General features: G+C 37.1%; 1 protein-coding gene across 1 annotated transcript in view; it reads right to left on the bottom strand.

Moving 5' to 3' along the window:
- Positions 1–2,249: 2,249 nt before the first annotated feature.
- The window catches only part of ANXA5 (annexin A5), a 29,922-nt gene continuing 13,627 nt past the window's right edge, over positions 2,250–18,544 (bottom strand). The window contains exons 5-13 of the mRNA XM_015139155.3: positions 17,581–17,694; positions 15,894–15,984; positions 12,661–12,740; positions 12,139–12,195; positions 6,873–6,966; positions 5,855–5,950; positions 4,210–4,268; positions 3,861–3,983; positions 2,250–2,781 (exon numbers count right to left, since the gene is read on the bottom strand). Coding sequence (XP_014994641.1) covers positions 2,722–2,781; positions 3,861–3,983; positions 4,210–4,268; positions 5,855–5,950; positions 6,873–6,966; positions 12,139–12,195; positions 12,661–12,740; positions 15,894–15,984; positions 17,581–17,694 — 774 coding nt within the window. The 3' untranslated portion in view covers positions 2,250–2,721. The remainder of the gene's footprint in view (positions 2,782–3,860; positions 3,984–4,209; positions 4,269–5,854; positions 5,951–6,872; positions 6,967–12,138; positions 12,196–12,660; positions 12,741–15,893; positions 15,985–17,580; positions 17,695–18,544) is intronic.

Raw genomic sequence — 18,544 nt, forward strand, 5'->3', positions numbered from 1 at the left:
CATGTAGTTTTTGATTTTTAGGAAATCAAAAATAATTATCTTTTCTCTTATGGCTTCTGCATTTGGGGTGAAAGGCCTCCCACTTCAAGATCATTACGGCAGACACAGAACTGCACCACTCAGATCCCCTTTCAAGAAAAGACTCATTTCCAAGCTGTGAAAAATGTGGGTTGCTGACAGCCTCCAATTCTTAATCTCCCTCAAGTTTTGCCTCAGCCTTCCAGCCAACACAAGCCCTTCTCCAGAAGACACTTAGCCAATAATTGAGTAAGTTGGTGGCACAGGGCCCAGGCACTTGTCTCACACAGGGCTCTTGCAAGAAATCTTTGCCTCAGAGTTCCACATGATAATGGCAGAGATTTGGTCAGGTCTGCAGTGTAGTCAGATGACACCCCTTGCCCAATCCTGCCTCTTGCCTGTTCCATTCAATAAACCTGTTGCATCCCTAACTCCATCTCAGCATCTGCTTCCCAGAGAATCTAAAAGGCACAGGTATGATGAAATCCCTCCATGCTTCTTCTTCATATAAGTTTTAAATCTGTTTCATTTTGAGAGTTACCTGATATATGAGGTACAGAACCAGCCTTATATTTTCCTAGATGGCTCCCCAACTGTCTTCACACCATTTGTTAGAAAAAAAAATGCTATTGCCAGGCGCGGTGGCTCACGCCTGTAATCCCAGCACTTTGGGAGGCCAAGGTGGGCAGATCACAAGGTCAGGAGATCAAGACCACAGTGAAACCCCGTCTCTACTAAAAATACAAAAAATTAGCCGGGCACAGTGGCGGGTGCCTGTAGTCCCAGCTACTCAGGAGGCTGAGGCAGGAGAATGGCGTGAACCCGAGAAGCAGAGCTTGCAGTGAGCTGAGATCGCGCCACTGCACTCCAGCCTGGGCGACAGAGCGAGACTCTGTCTCAAAAAAACAAACAAAAAAAACAAACAAAAAAAAAAAAAAGAAAAAAAATGCTATCTTCACCCAGCAAATTAAGGCCTACCTTTAACATATACTAAATTTCCAAATGATTTGTTTCCATATCTGAACTTGCTGTTTTGTCTGTCTGTTCATGCCACAGTATTACTGTTTCAGCTATTTGGGATATATAGCCTAATTTGTGTAAAGAATAGTGCTCCCTCACTACTCTCTTAAGTTTTACTAACAATCCTTCCTTTTTTGCATGATGTTTAGAATCAGCTTATCTAGTTCCACAAAAACTTGTCTTCCAATAAACTCACAGAAAGAGCTGGGAAGAAGGTCACTAAGTAGATAAATATAGCAAATGTTTTTTGTGGTTTTTTTTTTTTATTATTATGTTATTAATAAATTTTCAGATCCAGACCTACAGAAAATATAGCAAATGTTAAAGCTCACTGGTGGATTTCTCTTAAAGTGTGACTAACAAATAATCCAGGGCATAGTTAAAGCCAGTGGCCTATTTTCAGTAACAGAACAGAACTCTTTGAAACATATCATATTCTATATGAAAAGTATAAGCAACTGACTCTCAACTTGCCTCTGCATCAAAATTGCCTACGAGGCCTCTCAAAAAAAAAAAAAAAATCCAATGTCATGTGTACACATACACGGTTTTTAAGATTCCCCTGGTTATTCTGATGAGCATCAACAGTTGTGAAAAGAATATTGTCACTATTTTAAAGTTTTCAAAGGAAGATTAGTTCATTTTATTTTAAAAATCTTATTAATGTCAATTACTTTGCTTTAAAAAAAAAAATGCATCCGGAAGGGCATAAGTACAAAAAGAAAAATGACACCAACCGAATAGCAGTTTGAAAACAGAAAACTGAAAGGTAAATATTAGAAGAGATTGATAAACTGCTTTCTAGAAAAAATTATTGTCTTTTTTATTTATCTCAAAGAAAGTGACAGACGGTATGTGGGAGGGAAGTTCACAACAGGAAAGAGGAAAGAAAGGTAGTACTCTGAATTTTTGCATTAAGTTTTATAATTAGCTTTTCTACTAAGCAAGTAGCACCACAAGCATTGCTTTAATAGATGCGTAAATAAACATGGTGCAAATAAACCAGAGACCCCTTCAATCTTTCCTATATTTAGGAAAAATCATATACTATGAAGGAAATTCAGTCCATGGTGTTGCATTTCTTATTGCCCAAAAGACCAACTGTAAATTCAGTTCTCAACTAACAACAGTGTCAATTATTAGCTTAAAAAGAGATATCATTGTTAAATAGATAAATTTAACAATAAATCTAAACACGCATGTACACATAATTCAGGGGGACAGAAATGTTTATTTTTCATTAATCTTTTGAATACAATCACCATAATTTTACAGGTTTAGTTTAGCTGCGAACTTGGACTAATAACATTTCCAAGAGTTCACAATTTCACGGCTAAGCTTCTGATTAAGGTATCATGGTTACAAATGTAATATAAATGAAGTTTTTAAAAAAGGCTAAAAGCAATCTGGCCTCTTAAAGAAAAATATATAAATGGAAAATGGCCAGGCATTAAACTTAGTAACATAAGTATACTTAAGTACTAGAGCAGTCAAAGAGATCTCCACCAGAGATCAGAAAGAAGCACCACTATTTTCTTCTATGATGCGTATGTGTTGTTCGTGAGCATGCTAGTATGAATAAGGCAATGTGTCAAGCCCTGGCATACAAATGCAGCTAGAGGTGCTGAAGGAAGGCAGTGGGGCGGCAGAGGCACACAGCAGGGAGCTCTTCCCCGTGACACATTAGTCTTCTCCTCCACAGAGCAGCAGAAGAGCTTTCTTATAGTCCCCAGACGTATCTCCCTGAAACCAAATGTATTGCATTAACCTCCGTGACTCACAGAAGCCACAGAAAATTTTAAAACTAACAAATAACTGGCAACAAATTTTATTTATAAGATTCTTCTCCCAAGTGGGTAATCTCTGTGACTTTCGCATCAGGAATGTTAGGCAGGGAGTTTCCTACCAATGTAACCTCAGACACTCAGCATTCTCTCTGGTAACACAAAGAACAGGGAAACTTTAACAACTATAGTTAAATCAAGCCTTCTAAACAGAATAGTCTCTATCACTTAGTATATATCAGCTAACATGGGCAGTGCTAGGGCTGCAGGGCTGTCATGGCTCTCCCTCCGAGACAGAAGGGCAGGACACGCTTTGCATCTGCTTGTCTCACACGCAGACACGCATGATAAATTAATGTTTCAAGCTAAAGGTGCATGGGTAAACTCTCTAGTGTCCTTTGGGCCAGCCACACCACACACATGCTAAACTAAAAGCTTCTGCTCAATTGAAATCTTGCTTTGTACATGGTCCACATCAACCTTTATCAGAAGAAAAAAAAAAGTCAAAAGACCTTAAGCTAAATGTAATTACAGGCCACAGAGCACCTTGTTTTAAAAAGAACAAAAATGATACTAATACCTAGGGGCTCCTTACTTACTCCCAATATGACCTGGTTGGCTCTTTCCTGAATTAGAAACCAGCATCAGAGATAAGGTGATAAAAGACGATAAAGAAAGGAAAAGCTGATATGAAATAAAAGAAGGACTAATAAGGACAGCTGGAACTGGTAAAAGACAGAAAGAACACATTATTATCATAGGCAAGAGGTTTGGTTTGTTGAGTCGTCTGTCACCACTACTAAATAATGCTTCTAAGTTCACCAAGAGCCTCAGCCACATCAACACCCATGCTTTCACTTAGGAGCCATCATCTCTACTTCAGGAAACATTATGCTACGCTTTTTAACTCATTGCTCTAATCATGCCACTAAAATTTTAAACTTAACACAAGAATCAGGTTCTCCCATTCTTGTCTTTCATGCAACATACCGGTCTGCTTTGGATTACCAAACATAATTTAAAGAAAGGTTCTATTACCTTAATCATGGAATAAAGAGAGGTGGCAAAATTCTTCCTAAACTCCTTCCTGATGTTAAGCAGATCAATCTCACTCCTGGATACCATGACTCTGATGAGGGTATGATCATCTGTCCCAGCTCCCTTTAAAAAAATAGAAAGAGAGAGGCATAATGCTTAAAAACTTCAAACATAGGATCAAACGCTCCCAGGTGCAGGTGAATCAATAAGGTATAACAATTTAGTAGAACTGGGTAGAATGTTATAAGAAGAGAAAAATTCCCAAGGTCTATCATCTAAAACATAAGCAAAAATGAAGAATAATAATTACAGAAATGTATTAGATAGAAGGTTCATGGTATCCACTTACCTTCATAGCATAATAGAGGGTCTCCGCAAGGTAGGCAGGGATACTTCGAATAGATTTCACTAAGAAAATAAACAGTACAATGGTCAAATGCTATTCTGATATGAAAAGGATTAAGTAATTAAAAATCAAGTGCTGCTTCCTGCATTTATAGCTCTATTTGTATAAAAACACAAAAGTACCAGAGGCTAAAGAGCTGTAAGCTTATCTAACGTCCTCACTCACCAAATATTTTCTTAGACACTGGCTTGGGTTTTCCTTGGAGTTCTGAGGTCTGCATAGAAAGGCATGGAGAATAAGGGCACACGTTTTTTCTATGCCCCTTCGTTCTGTGAGGACTTTCTGGATACTGCAGTTTGGGCAGACTGGATTGTTATAATACCACATATTTTTCACCACCAATAAATTATACAAACCCCTTGGAAGTTTTCATTCCAAGACATTCAAGCAAGTAATACAAGATTACTACGCTATCTAATTTTTTAAAACTCTTGTGCGATCTTCCTATACTCTCTACATATTCTTTTTCTTTTTCTTTTTTTTTTTTTCTTTTTGAGACAGAGTCTGGCTCTGTCACCCAGGCTGGAGTACAGTGGTGCGATCTCGGCTCACTGCAAGCTCCGCCTCCAGGTTCACGCTATTCTCCTGCCTCAGCCTCTCGAGTAGCTGGGACTACAGGCTCCCACCACTATGCCCGACTAATTTTTTGTATTTTTAGTAGAGACGGGGTTTCACCGTGTTAGCTAGGATGGTCTCGATCTCCTGACCTCATGATCCACCCGCCTCGGCCTCCCAAAGTACTGGGATTACAGGCATGAGCCACCATGCCCGGCAATTTGTATGTGGATTCTAATTATGAAGGACCTGTCTAAAAGTTTTCTAGTAAAAGTTCATTAACTGCATACTCAAGTGAAAGGCTACTTTTAGAGCTGGTTCATGCACATCTTTAAAAGCTTATTCTCCTGAAGACAAAGAGCACCAAAGTGTGAGCTCAATGCCAAATACTCGGAACAAACAGCAGACAGAGGCTCACTGCAGACCCATATGAAAAAAGGACTAGAGGAGACTCACAAATTAGATTCATCCTAGTTTTGGAGAGTATATAATGCTGCAATTAACTGCACAGATTCAGTTCTCCAATTTTTCCAGATTATTCTGAATATTTAATTAAAATAAAACTAAATTATTTAATTTGAAAACAACCATCATCACATCTTCTATTACATCAAAGATATTCTTCTTTTCCAAACCAGATGACAATTTCTTAATCTGCCTCAAAGCTGAGAGGACAATATTCAAAAGAATTCTAAAATTCCACAGGTATCAGAAATAATGTTTACAAGCCTCTGAGATAATGTCCACGACATTTCAGGTTCTTCAAGAAATAATATTTTTAATGCAGCTTCAAAACGATTTTTAAACAGTTATCTTAGTATTTCCATAGGATTTAGATGAACTAACCAGACAATCCTGTATTTCTAACATCAAAATAAATTTCTGAATTGGAAATTTATGAGTTTGCTTCCCCTAAATATCATCTCAAACTCTTCCTTTCACACCTAGGTGGTTATTTTCAGATGCAGCCTCAATCGAATAAAATACTCTAGCTCTTATCACCAAAAATATGAATACATTGTAAATCACCTACCGACAGCAAGGAGTAGTTGCTCCAAATTGCCAGAAGTCTCCCGGTCAATGGTTTCCTCAATTTGAAATCCTGATATAGTCATGTACTTGTCAAACACTAGAAAAAATAAAAATGATTTCCTAATCACATAAGGATCACTCTTTCCAGAAAGAAGATACCTACTCTGATTAGGTAGTGTCCTACTGAACACTAATCTCCCATTCTTCCTTGCTGACAGAACCTTGTGCTCAGAGCCTCAATGTGCCAAGCCCTAAGCAATGGATTGCAGGTATACTTTGTTCACTGATTTCCCAGTCCCCTTACTAGTTACAGCCAATGAGACCTAAAGGTAAATCCACCAGAGGGGATGTGAGAAATCTCCTCACTTATAAAAAGTGATACACAGATATGACTGGTTTACCCTTTCCTTTCCTTCCTGCTGTGAAATGGTTAAGTTTGGAGCTAGAGCAGACATCTTGTGATAATGAAGAAATGAATACGAGAAAGAAAACCAAAACACTAGGGATAATGGAGCAAAAAAAAAAAAAAAAAACACACAGAAAGATCTGAAAGATCTCAGGTCCTGCCAAATCAACCATGGAATCCCACCTCTGGAAAAAAAAACCCTGATTTTTCAAGCCACTATTAGGGTTCTCTGTCACTTACACTAAATTCATTCCCAACTGATACCACAAGTGCTGATGACTATCCAGAGATGAGGTCATGGGTACCAATCTCTAGGAGGAAATATGTGTAGTGAGCCACTACCCAGTGATGTGTGACTATGGGAAGAACAATCTAGAGATCTGACCTCCCTTGCCATCCTCCAGTAGTGAAGGGTGGACTAAGGAGCTCTAGTTTGTAAAAGCTACACAGCAGCAAAGACAATGTGAGATTTCTCCAGGTCACCAAAAGGAAGAAATACAAAAACTGATTCATTCGCTAAGTCCCTGCTATGAGGAAGGTATTCTGTCACACCGGCTCATGCACTTTCCAAATTTACCAATGTAACTGCCCTATAAGATTTTTTTTCACTCACCCTTTCTCAAATGGGACACACTTCGTGTTCCAAAGATGGTAATAAATTTTTCTTCATCTGTCCCCCATTTAAGTTCTCCAGCCTGAAATAAAGCCTGCAAAAATTTCAAACTCAATTAATAAATTGTTCCTCCATCTCATTTCCAGGTTCTTAATCACACTTGTTTTTTACTCCCTGAATTTTAACTCACTTGATTCATCATATTGTATTAATAGTTTTCATTTCTAATGTTTCCTATGCTGAAACTCAGCTGAGTTTGGAGCAACTTTGGAGCTTGCCACTGAACTGTGCCACAGAAGATTCATGGGTCCAAGCAACAGAGCACAGCAATGGTGCAAGGTTACATGTTCCCAAAATGTCCGCCATAACCTCCGATCTTTCAGAAGCAACAATATGGGTCAGGAGACAGTTATGATTACCTCACTGTTGATACATCCATTTACAGACTGGGAAAGGATTTAACTGGAAGCTATGTTGTCTGCCTTTTCTGTTTTGCTTGTTCAATAGCACTTGATTAAGAGTACACTTCATATTTTATCTTTACAACTGAGATTTAACCAAGGCTAGCTATAAAATGTTTTCATATTTCCAAAGATCACAATAAATGTTTAAAAGGTTATGGGTATAGCACAGTGCCTGGCATATAGAAGCACTCAATAAATAGTGGTTGAATAGTTTGAATGCCCATATTTCCCTTTTGACATGGAAAAAAAATATATGCTTTCTTGTGTTCATATAACTGCCTAAAAAAATAAGCTTATATACAAACATCAACATTTACTCTGAATTCACTTATTGAGATGTGAATAATTTATGAAAATCCAAAGAATCAATCTTTACAATGACTGTACTATCTTTTTATTCATTTCAAACTAAGTATACATATTAAAGTAAGATGAATGCAATTTGCTGAGGCTGCTACTTGCAGTTGGCCTTATGCCCACAAGCAGCAATCCAAATAAAGACAGGAAGTGATAATAACAGGTTTGATATAGAAGGTTTGATCACGGTATGTTTAAAAATGTAGATTATGGTGGTAAAGATCTACTTTTTATTATATTTCTGGAGAATAAGAAAAAAAATGAGACTCACATATCTTTATGCTCAATCTTAAAATTAATTATTTTAATGGTAAAAATGAATAATACCAATTCTAGCCATGTGAACATGCTCTTCAAACCTGAAAAGATACTAACTCTGAAGGTCATGCATGTATCTATACTTTAGAACCATATCATGATGACATAGACCTTTCTTAAAATAACTTTGAAAATCTAATTACAAAAAAACACAGGTTCATTGAGTAATTTTGTAAAACTAAGAAAAAACAAAAATAAGAAAATAAAAGTTACAGGCTAGGTATGGTGGCTCATGCCTGTAATCCCAGCACTTTGGGATGCTGAGGTGGGTGGATCGCTTGAGCCCAGGAGTTCGAGACCAGCCTGGGCATGGCAAAACCCTGTCTATACTAAAAATACAAAAAATTATCTGGGCACGGTGGTGGATGCCTGTAATCCCAGCTACCCGGGAGGTTGAGGCAGGAGAATCGCTTGAACCCGGGAGGCTGAGGCAGGAGAATCGCTTGAACCCAGGAGGCAGAGGTTGCAGTGAGCCTAGATCATGGCACTGCACTCCAGCCTGGGCAACAACAGCAAGAAGGAAAGGAAAGGGGAAGGGGGGGAGGGGAGGGGAGGGGAGGGCAGGGAAGGGGAAAGGGGAAAGGGGAAAGGGGAAAAGGAAAGGAAAGAAAAGTTGCTATTAATATCAACATCCTGAAGGTGCTAGTTACTACTTCTGGTATGTTTCCACATGTAGATAAAATATACAAATATATTAACACCTAAATGGGTGACGGACTCATCTTGTACAGTATCACAGACATTGATGCACATATTTCCTATCAACTATTTTAAATGTCTAGAAATTTTCTCTAGTAGGTACAGGAGTTAAGCCTGTTATATGGGAATAATTGGTGAGATGTCAGGTATTTTTACCATAATCTTTTAATTTTATTAGGAGAATTATGTTTGGGATCAGTATCTATTGTGAAACTATTATTAAGTAATCATATGCAATAATGATGGCTTCTTCATGTAAAACAATGCTATTTAACAGTTTTGTTTTAGTGTAAGTATCCTTTCTTCTAAATGAGGATGCCCAATATTCATGGATCCGTCTGGATGAGGGACCCTTATACCCCTTCTCTAAGCTTTATGGTACGGCCTAAGTACAGTTTGATAAGCCCTGGTTCAGTGCAAAGGATGAGGTTTTGGAGTCAAAACAGATATGGTCTATCTGCGAGATTTCAGATGAACTACTTAATCTCCTCTTCAGCCTCAGTGTATACAGTCATTAATGGAAATTATATAACTTACATAATGCATTGGACAGGGTCTGGTAATCAGTAGCAAGTGCCCAGTAAACTGATTACTTCTCTTTCTCCCTCTTTCCTCTAAGAGTTCAACTCTCCCTCCAGAGAAAGCATAAAACAAGGATTTATCGGGGAAGAAGGTAAAATCTGTTTTAATGTATTAAAAATATTAAATCAGTTTAACACATTAAAAATGTTAAAAAGTGGATTATCTACAAAATGTTCGGTTCCCAAGTGAATGACTCTATGGCTTATCAAACCTCTCAAATAACTGAAATCCTCTTAGTGCCAGGTATCAGTAGAGACAAAAATGCAAACGCTTATAAAAGGGCCCTTTAGCCGTCTCAGCTTACTCTCAAGAAATCTCAAATTCTCACTAGTGATAAAAGCCCAGCTGCCCTTGCTATGAGGTACAAGTTGGTGTGTTCCTTTTTATAATGCTGAAAGATTGTTTTCAACAGGTTTATTAATTAATAATAATACATTTTAAAGAATCAAAAACTAATAGCCAGCATAACATGTTCTGTGTTACTCCTGGTCACTGGAAGGCTAAGAAAAGCTTGGATTCCATTCAAGGGATATTTTAAAGTAACTCCATAAAGCAGTTTTCACATGTACAGTCTCACATGTACTCTCAGGGTTCTGAATGGTTATGACCACTGCATGACAGGTAAGTGTCACCTATACAGCCTCAGTAATCAAAGGATCAAGGATGCAGGCATTACCTGAGAGCGTGTTCAAAATCCAGACTCCCAGCCCCTGCCCAGACCCATAGAATCAGAATCTGCAATTAAAGGTCCCCAGGTGCTCCGCATGCCCACGAAAGTTTGAACAGCAGTGCTATCCAGTAAGTGCTCCAAGGAGAGAAATCAATGAAAACAAGGTTAAAATGTAGTTTTCCCCTCAGGAGCCTCACGCTGCAGCAATGCTCTCATTACATCACCGACTATCTGGGAAATCTGCCCTCTGCTTGCTAATGCAGGCCTCACTGCAGACATCTGAGAGGACTAGAGTTGGTTTCTTACACTGTGACCCGAAAAGCTCCCAGAACTCCTATTCTACTCTTGACAGTAGGAATGACAGAAACAGCACTATCTTCTAGCAAAGCCACAAACAATGCTTAGAAAGCAGTACGATCACCACCTCAGTACCAAAGCCCCTAACAGGAGTACAACTCTGCAGGGTTTCTCCAGCCCTCTCCGCGATAGAAGGTGGAGTTAAGCTAGATCTGTGCTTGAAGTTGATATTTAATAAGCCCTTTAATGATAGAGAAAATCAGAGAAGGCACTAATATTCAAGAACACTGAATATCTCGTAGTGAAATATTCTTATAGTGAAATATTAATATTCAAGAACACTGACTATCTTCTAGGGAAAAAGAAAGAGCTTTGGAGTCAGACAGGCCTCGTTAGGAATTCCAACTCCACTGCTATTCAGTGGAAGCCATGGGCTTGTTTCTTTATCCATAAAAGGGAAACTGCCCCTCTCTGGTAGAGTTATGTGCTCATTCATTCATCAGTTATTTACTGAGCACCTACTCTATGCCAGAAGCTGAGGACACAATTGAACTGACAGCTCAGGGTGCCCAGGAAGGCAGTCAAGTAAATAGGTGGCTTCCAGAGAAGGTGGAAAGAACTGTGACAGGAAGCCTGGTCCGGGGGGCGGGGGGGGGGCGGGCCATGGTTTTCCCTGTGAGGGGCACCTAACTCTAAAGTATCTAAGCTGAAGAGTGACTCCTGAAGAGGACTCAGGTGAAGAGGGGTGGGAGGGGCAAGAGGGCACAGAGACCAAGTGAGAGAGGCTGGAGGCATAAGTAAACAAGACACAGATAACAAAGGAGCTTGTAACCCATTCAGGAACCCGGACTTTATCCTGAGGACAAAGGAACCACCAGAGAGTCTGAAGGTTATAATCAGGGGCTGGACACAATCGGCTTGCATTTTCTTAGAGTGAAGCAAGAGTCAAATACTGCACAGAGAGCCCTCAGTAAACATTCAGTTCTTTTTTTCTCTCCAGCTAGACAGATATGACAGCATTCTGAAACCATTATAAAATCACCCTACCCAAAAGAATAACCTCTCTCCTCTTTCCTGTTAGCAAAGTGAGATTGCACATCCATGGGTTTTTCCACTGGAGGAGTGAATATGGCTCTTCCTTTTTCAATGATACATGACAAACAACCAAGAATTGTGTATTCTCTTAATTGAAACATGTGACCAGAAAGAGGTCTATGATTGGTGGTTCGAGGAACCCAAGTAATTCCTTTATTACCAATTTCCAGTTTTCAACTCTCATGTTTCAAATTTCCTTTCCTATACTTTAATAACTGTTTTATTAACCAGACTGAGACTTTATAGGGGATTAAAAGTCACTTAAGAGGAAATTTTCATTTGGAGTCACTAAAAAGCAGCTGACAGAAGACCAATTCTACTTAAAATTCTGTCAAAGCAAATGCAGAGAAATTTCCTAATACCAAAATAACTTGTCATCCCTTATATAATTAAACACCACTTACTGTTAAATACTTTATTCTTTCTTCTTTATCTTCTGCTAAGAGACCCACTGCATAACTGGCAGTGGAATTAATAACACCTGTTTTTTGTAAAATTCTCTATTTTGTGAATGTTCAATAATCACAAAACAAAAAAAACCATGTCTAGTTGGAACTCACTATGTAATTTATTTTATTTCATTTCAGCTTTAAGGTAAAATATTTTGATGACCAGGTCAGAATAAGAAAAAGCTACTTACATAGGTCTTATGCTATGTGAAGAACCCATTAACAAGATTATCACTAGCAGCTATTATAACATACATTGTGATTTTTTCATTACCATGAATTACTTCTTCATTTCTACAACATAATAAAGTCATCATATCCTGGGCATCACTCACCTGAGCATCTTGTTCAACTTGAGCTTCATCAATTCCAGCATCAGGGTCTCTGTTAGCCTATGAGAGGTAATATGTCACATTATTGAACTGTAGAGCATTCTCATTCAAAAGGAAAAATGGTTCCACCTGATGGTTATTCAATAAAGCTCTTTCTCTAGGAATAATATGCTTTTATTAAGATCAATCCTGCACTATTTCACATTATCATCACACAGCCTGTCCAAAACCAATAATGACCCTCCTGATTTTAAATTCTATGAAAGAACAAGATACTGCTATCATTCTGTGAAAGGAACAAGATACTACTATCTAAAACAAATGTATGAGTTAGCTGTTAAGAATTTAGACCAGATATTCTGAAACACAAACAAGCACAAGCAACATACAGCCAGAATCATCGCAGTAAGAATCAGCAAGTACCACAAATTATTAAAAGAATTTTAAGTGACCTTACTTAACTAGATTCAGCCCAGTCCAACTTCAGGCTTTTTAATAAAACTGTAATTCATCTCCACCCAATACCTGAAGGAGAACCACCAACATCCGCTGGTAGTACCCTGAAGTGTCCCCCACCACGTCATCTTCCAGGCTTGAGCCATATTCTGCAACAAAATAATTCATACTGATTTACATCTTCTTTCAACTAGAAAAATAATCTTGCCCCATTAATCAAATGAAAGCGACATAAAAGAAGAAATATTATATTTGGTTAACATAAATTCCCTCTATTCCATCTCTGAATGCTCTCAGCAAATGCTTTCAGTGAGTGGTTGGACAAAAATGAATTAAAGCTCCCAAAGGCACTCAATTCAAACTTAAATCAAGACTCAGCCATTTAGAAATTCTCTCGACCAATGTAGTCATTAGTCTAGAGACACATGATGGTACTGGAAAGTCTCCAAAACACAATGAATCATAACCTTAAATTCTGTTTTGCTTTCTTTCTAATCTTTTACATGGTTAGCTTCCAAATGTCTTCCATCCTCTAATATTCTGGGATTTATTTCTTTGGGCATGGCCATCACTCCCCCAATAAGGTATTTTTCCTCTGCAGAAATAAAGTTAACTCTGAGAGACAGCAATGATATTTTAAAGTACGCCCCCCTCCCACCTCTATTTCCAGCTGCTCAATGTAAGGCCATATAAAAGCGGAGAACTGGGATCTACAAGAGTCTACAAGTCTTTCTCACTACTCTCAAACAGTTGCTATTAAAGGAAAGGAGGCCTTACTCTAAGGTATTTAAATATTTAATTATTATGTGAAAGCAAACGAACTTTAAAAGCCTGAAACTTCTATTTTAAAAGGCCCAGAAGAGTTATGCATTTATTTCAACCAGTTACCCAAATACAAAACCTCGTAGGAATCTTTAATTCTTTCTTCTATGCCAATACCTGTATATATTAACCATTAAACCCTATCACATGCTTCTCCTGTCCCTGATTTATCCTCCTCACACCTCTCACTAACCTAGGTTGGGCCATAATTCCTAAATACCTAGCTTACCTCCCATACACATAACTGTCCAATTAGCCTTTCTATTCAAATCTCCTTCCTCCCTCAATTGCTCCTTCAGCACTCCACTGCCCATTCAGGAATTTACAGTACCTTTGAATTAAGTCCAAATTCCTAATCCAGTCATGCAAAACCATCTCTATCTGAGCCTAACCTCGCTTGTTCCATTTACCTCCCACAATGGACAGGCACACATCCTCCACGGCAGCCAGGCCCTCTCCATCCCTCAATATACTCTCCACAGTCCAGTCTCCATGCCATTAAAGACAGGCAGTACCTCACCAAAAATACCTTTTCTACCTACTCAAAATGCACCGTCTTTTTTTCCCAGCTTTATTGAGTTATGATGGACAAATAAGAATTGTAGATATTTAAGGTATACACCATGATGTTTTGATATATGTGTACACTGTGAAATGATTACCACGATCAAGCTAATCAGCATATCCATCACTTCATATAGTCTATATTTTTGTGTGTGTGGTGAGGACATTTAAAATATACTCTATTCACAAATTTCAAGCACATAATACAGTTATACTTTCACTATAGTCACCATGCTGTACATGAGATCCCCAGAACTTACTCATCCTGCCTAACTAAAATTGTGTATGCTTTGACCAATATTTCACCAGTCCTTTCTCCCATTCACCCCGCCCCTACACCCTAGCAAACACTGTTTTACTATCTGTTTCTATGAGTTCAATTTTTTTAGATTCAACATAAGAAGTGAGATCATGCATAGCTTATGCCTTGTGCCTAGCTTATTTCACTTTGCATTATGTCCTCCACATTTATCCATGATGTTGAAATGACAGGATTTCACCTCTTTAAGACTGAATAGTATTCCCGTGTGTGTGTGTGTGTGTGTGTATTCTTTATCTATTCATCTGTCAATGGACACTTTGTAAACTCACCTAGTCTTGAAACTCTGCTGCATGTGTGATTTGCACCATGAAGCCTCCCTAACATCCAAAGCTATGATGACCTCTCTCTTCTGAATGCATTTTTGCATTTAATGTTATTGGTATTTTACTTTAGTTTGAATTTTCCTATCCTTTAAATATTGCAGTCATTCTGTCATGTCACCCCTGAGGAGACTGCATGCAAACTGCCTGAGGACAGGAGCTGGGTTATGCACACCTTTTGTCACTCATGACAACTAGCACACTGCCAGACACACAGCCAGTGCTCAATTACACAGCTGAGTAAGACAGACCACAGTTATTACCCCCTTTGAGCACACCATTTGTAATCCAGTAGCACAAAGGTTCTCATCAAGGTCAACATCCCCAGAAAGAGATATTTGAATAGTACATCAAATAAAGTTCAAAGTTGAGATACATGTATCACTTCTGCCTTAGTGGTTGGGAACTTACTGCCTTTAAAAAGAGAAGCAGGAAAGAGAGATTCAGCCCTTTAGAAAGGTAATTATACAGTTGCTCTAAACTATCACACTGTTTTGACTTGCTGGGTTAACAAAGCCATTTCTAAGATTAGCAAACTAATGGCAAGATACAGTCCCTAGCAAAAGACACTAGGCTTGGAGTCTGTTGACTGAGCTGAGAAACTGGATAGTCTGACCCTCCTCAATCAGGCAGGAGAAAGAGCTGGCTACAAGAAATCTGGTAAGAAAAGGACTCTCTACCTCTACTTTTTATTTCATTTTCTTGATTCTATTCATGGGACATATTTCAGGCTGAAATGCAGATTTCTGTTCATGAAAAAGGCATACTAAAAAGAAAAATCAAAATGCAGAATATTTTATTCAAGCATTGCCATTAACTAAGACAACATACATTTACTCAAATGTACTTTATCAACTCTGACGTGGGAAAGGGTTTAGGTTTCTCTTCCAAAGTTCCAAAAGTACTTTTTATATAACTCCTAAATTTTGCTAACATAAAGCTAAATATTTGTAAAAGAGGAAAAACCATTTTTACCTTAATGTTAACATAAAGACAACCTGTATATCCCTACACTAATTGCAAATCCTATGCAAAAGTAAACTCCATCTTCAGCAGCAGCTTCTTATAAAATGTTAAAATAGAAGAGGATAACAAGACAGTCTTTTCCTTAGTGAAGGAGAAAAATAGCTTGAATTGCAGGTCATTCATTCATTCATTCATTCAACCATCATTTACTGCCTGCCTCCCATACCTACAAAGGACTGCATTCAAATCAGAGAAATGAAGGAAGTAACAGTGGAGGTGAAGTCAAAATATAACTCACAAACATTTACCTTCTTCATAAACTTCTTTGATGGCTCTTAGTTCTTCAGGTGTCCTTGAAGCAATAATTTCTGTCAGTACTTTTTCATCTGTTCCAGCTCCCTGTTTGGAGATTTTAATAGAGAAAATATGTCAATAAGATTTGAAAGAAAGTTATTTTCCCAGAATAGATGTTACCCAAATTGCACAGTTATATAAATATTATCCAGTGTAACATGGATTTCTTTGTATATGAGTTCTATTAATTACAGAAATAACAAATGTTAAATGATTTTCTCTCCAAAGACCATTTTATTCTTTTTGTCTAATGGAAAACAATGTTTCTCATGTGCATGTGTGTATATATGTGTACATATACATAACCAGTTACATAAATTTGTAACTTTTAATTTGATCACCTAATTCTAGTTTAAAAGTAAAACATTTTAATGAAAATTGAAGTAATTTTTTAAAACTGAAAGAGTAAAAATGAAAATTTTGCATAAATGTACACGGAAGAGCACTGATACTTAAACAATATGCACCTCAAAAGATAAACCCCTGGCCCCCAAGTTAAGTGCTGTGCAGTCACAGGAAAATTCTACATCAAAAGTAACAATAAATATAGCATTGCTTAATTATTAGGAATTAGAACAGTATAAGGGAATTGGGAGTTGCTTTCTGGATTTTTGAAAAATCATTTTAGCTGGCTTTCCTTTTTCTGCTTTTAAAAATCACATCTACATCATTAAACTAAGAGATGCAACAATACAGCTGAACTTAATTTTTTTAAAAAGATAGTGTATTTAAGCCTTATTCTCTTTATATTTCTAACTTTGCCAAAAATCAAGCACTGAAAAACCTAGAGTTCATTCTCTGGCAGAATTTCAACTACTGCTGACATTTCAGAAGCACTTAGCAAAAAAAGTACTTTTCTCAATAACCTAAGATTTTTGTTTATTCCAAAAGAATCACCATAGGAAAATGAAGAGACTGAGCACAAACCAGCTCCTATCAGGATGACGCTTCTCCTCTCCACTCCATCAGTAAGAATCCCTGAGAAACATTATTTCCTTGTTAAATTTCAGTGTGCCCATTCAAAATCTAACAGCTAACAACTGAACTACTTCCTGTCCCATGAGCCTAAACAAATGTGTCAATACCGTCATATTTATACAACATTCCAATCACCAGTCAAGGGAATACACATTTAGTTTTCGCTGCAACTGAAATTACAGCAAGTTTACCAGCTACTTCATTTTAGCATTTAGAGGGGCAGGAAAGAAGGGAAGAGTATGAGAAAATATTTATCGTGAAAATTCTCTCTGACGCTTTACCTTTTAACCTAAAATGATGAGCAATATTATTGTTCCCTAATCAGGCAATTTTCCATTTAGACAAAATAGCTCATCTGTAATATTTTTTAAACATCCTCAAAATCAGAAGACAGGCATGAAAATAAAATACAAAAATCTATAAAAATATTAAAATTTTAAGTAGCCCAGTATTACTGAGTTTAAATCTACAAAAAGATGAAATGACACACTTGTAATTTTCTCCCTCCTTTACTGCTTATTGCCTCCCACTTTTGTCTTCCAAGCAACTCTCACTGAAATAATCAGATAAAATGTTTTAAATATAACAAATAAGAGGAAGTGATTACCAAAACAAAATAATACTATTTATGACAAGAATGTTCCTTTCACTCATCCTTTTTACCTTCAAGGCATGTTTCAGTTCATAAGCATCATAAAGCCGAGAGGGTTTCATCAGAGCCACAATTAATTTTTCAAATTTTCCAGTTAGTTCTGATTTCAGGTCATCCAGAAGATCCTAACCCACAGAAAATACAAATTTGTTAACCAGCAGAAATTGTAATAAGATTCTTCTTAAATATGAATGACAGCCCTTTGCTCTAATGAATTCTTTATGTTGCCATCTCCAAGTAGAAGGCCCATGAGCTAAACAAAACCCCATAACCTTGAATAACATACTTTTAACCTGTGATCAAAATCTTAAACTAAGGCAAACCCACTTACATGTCAAGATATTTGTTTCTAAAAGATGTTTTTCTTAACTTGAAAAAAAAATGAATACCTTTAAAAGTAGACTAAAACTATTGTACTTTAAAAATATTATTCTGAGAAACATCTTTTCTTAAATTCCAAAAAATAATCAAATAATGAAATTTACAAATGACATTTAGTCTCTTATACCCAAACATAATAATTTTTTTCTCTCAATATCTAACAACATTCAAATACATAATAGATTATAGTCATTATTATGACTCCTGATCACTGGGTGATATCTTTTCCTATGGGGAAACTGTGTATGTAATTATGAAAAAATTATGTAATTATGAAAAAAACCCAGTACTTCCTAGCTATAAGTTTCAGCATACCACACAACTAAAAATGGGTGTTTAGAATACTTCCTTTTTTGCTTTGCATTTGTTTTCTTAATTGATATATGTTTTCAGACTAAGAAGGCTATATTTAAGTTTTTCATGCATGCACTAATTCATTTAAATTTAAATAATTCAAATAATTCATTTAAATAATTCAAATAATTTTTTTTGAATTGTTAGTCAAATAAAAGCATTTAAATCAACTAATTAAAAATCCATGAGTTAAAATCATGACAAAAGGAACCAAGACTGTGACCGTGTTAAAACAAAACA

This window comes from Macaca mulatta, chromosome 5, assembly GCF_049350105.2.
Source record: "Macaca mulatta isolate MMU2019108-1 chromosome 5, T2T-MMU8v2.0, whole genome shotgun sequence".
Classification (NCBI taxonomy): Eukaryota; Metazoa; Chordata; class Mammalia; order Primates; family Cercopithecidae; genus Macaca; species Macaca mulatta.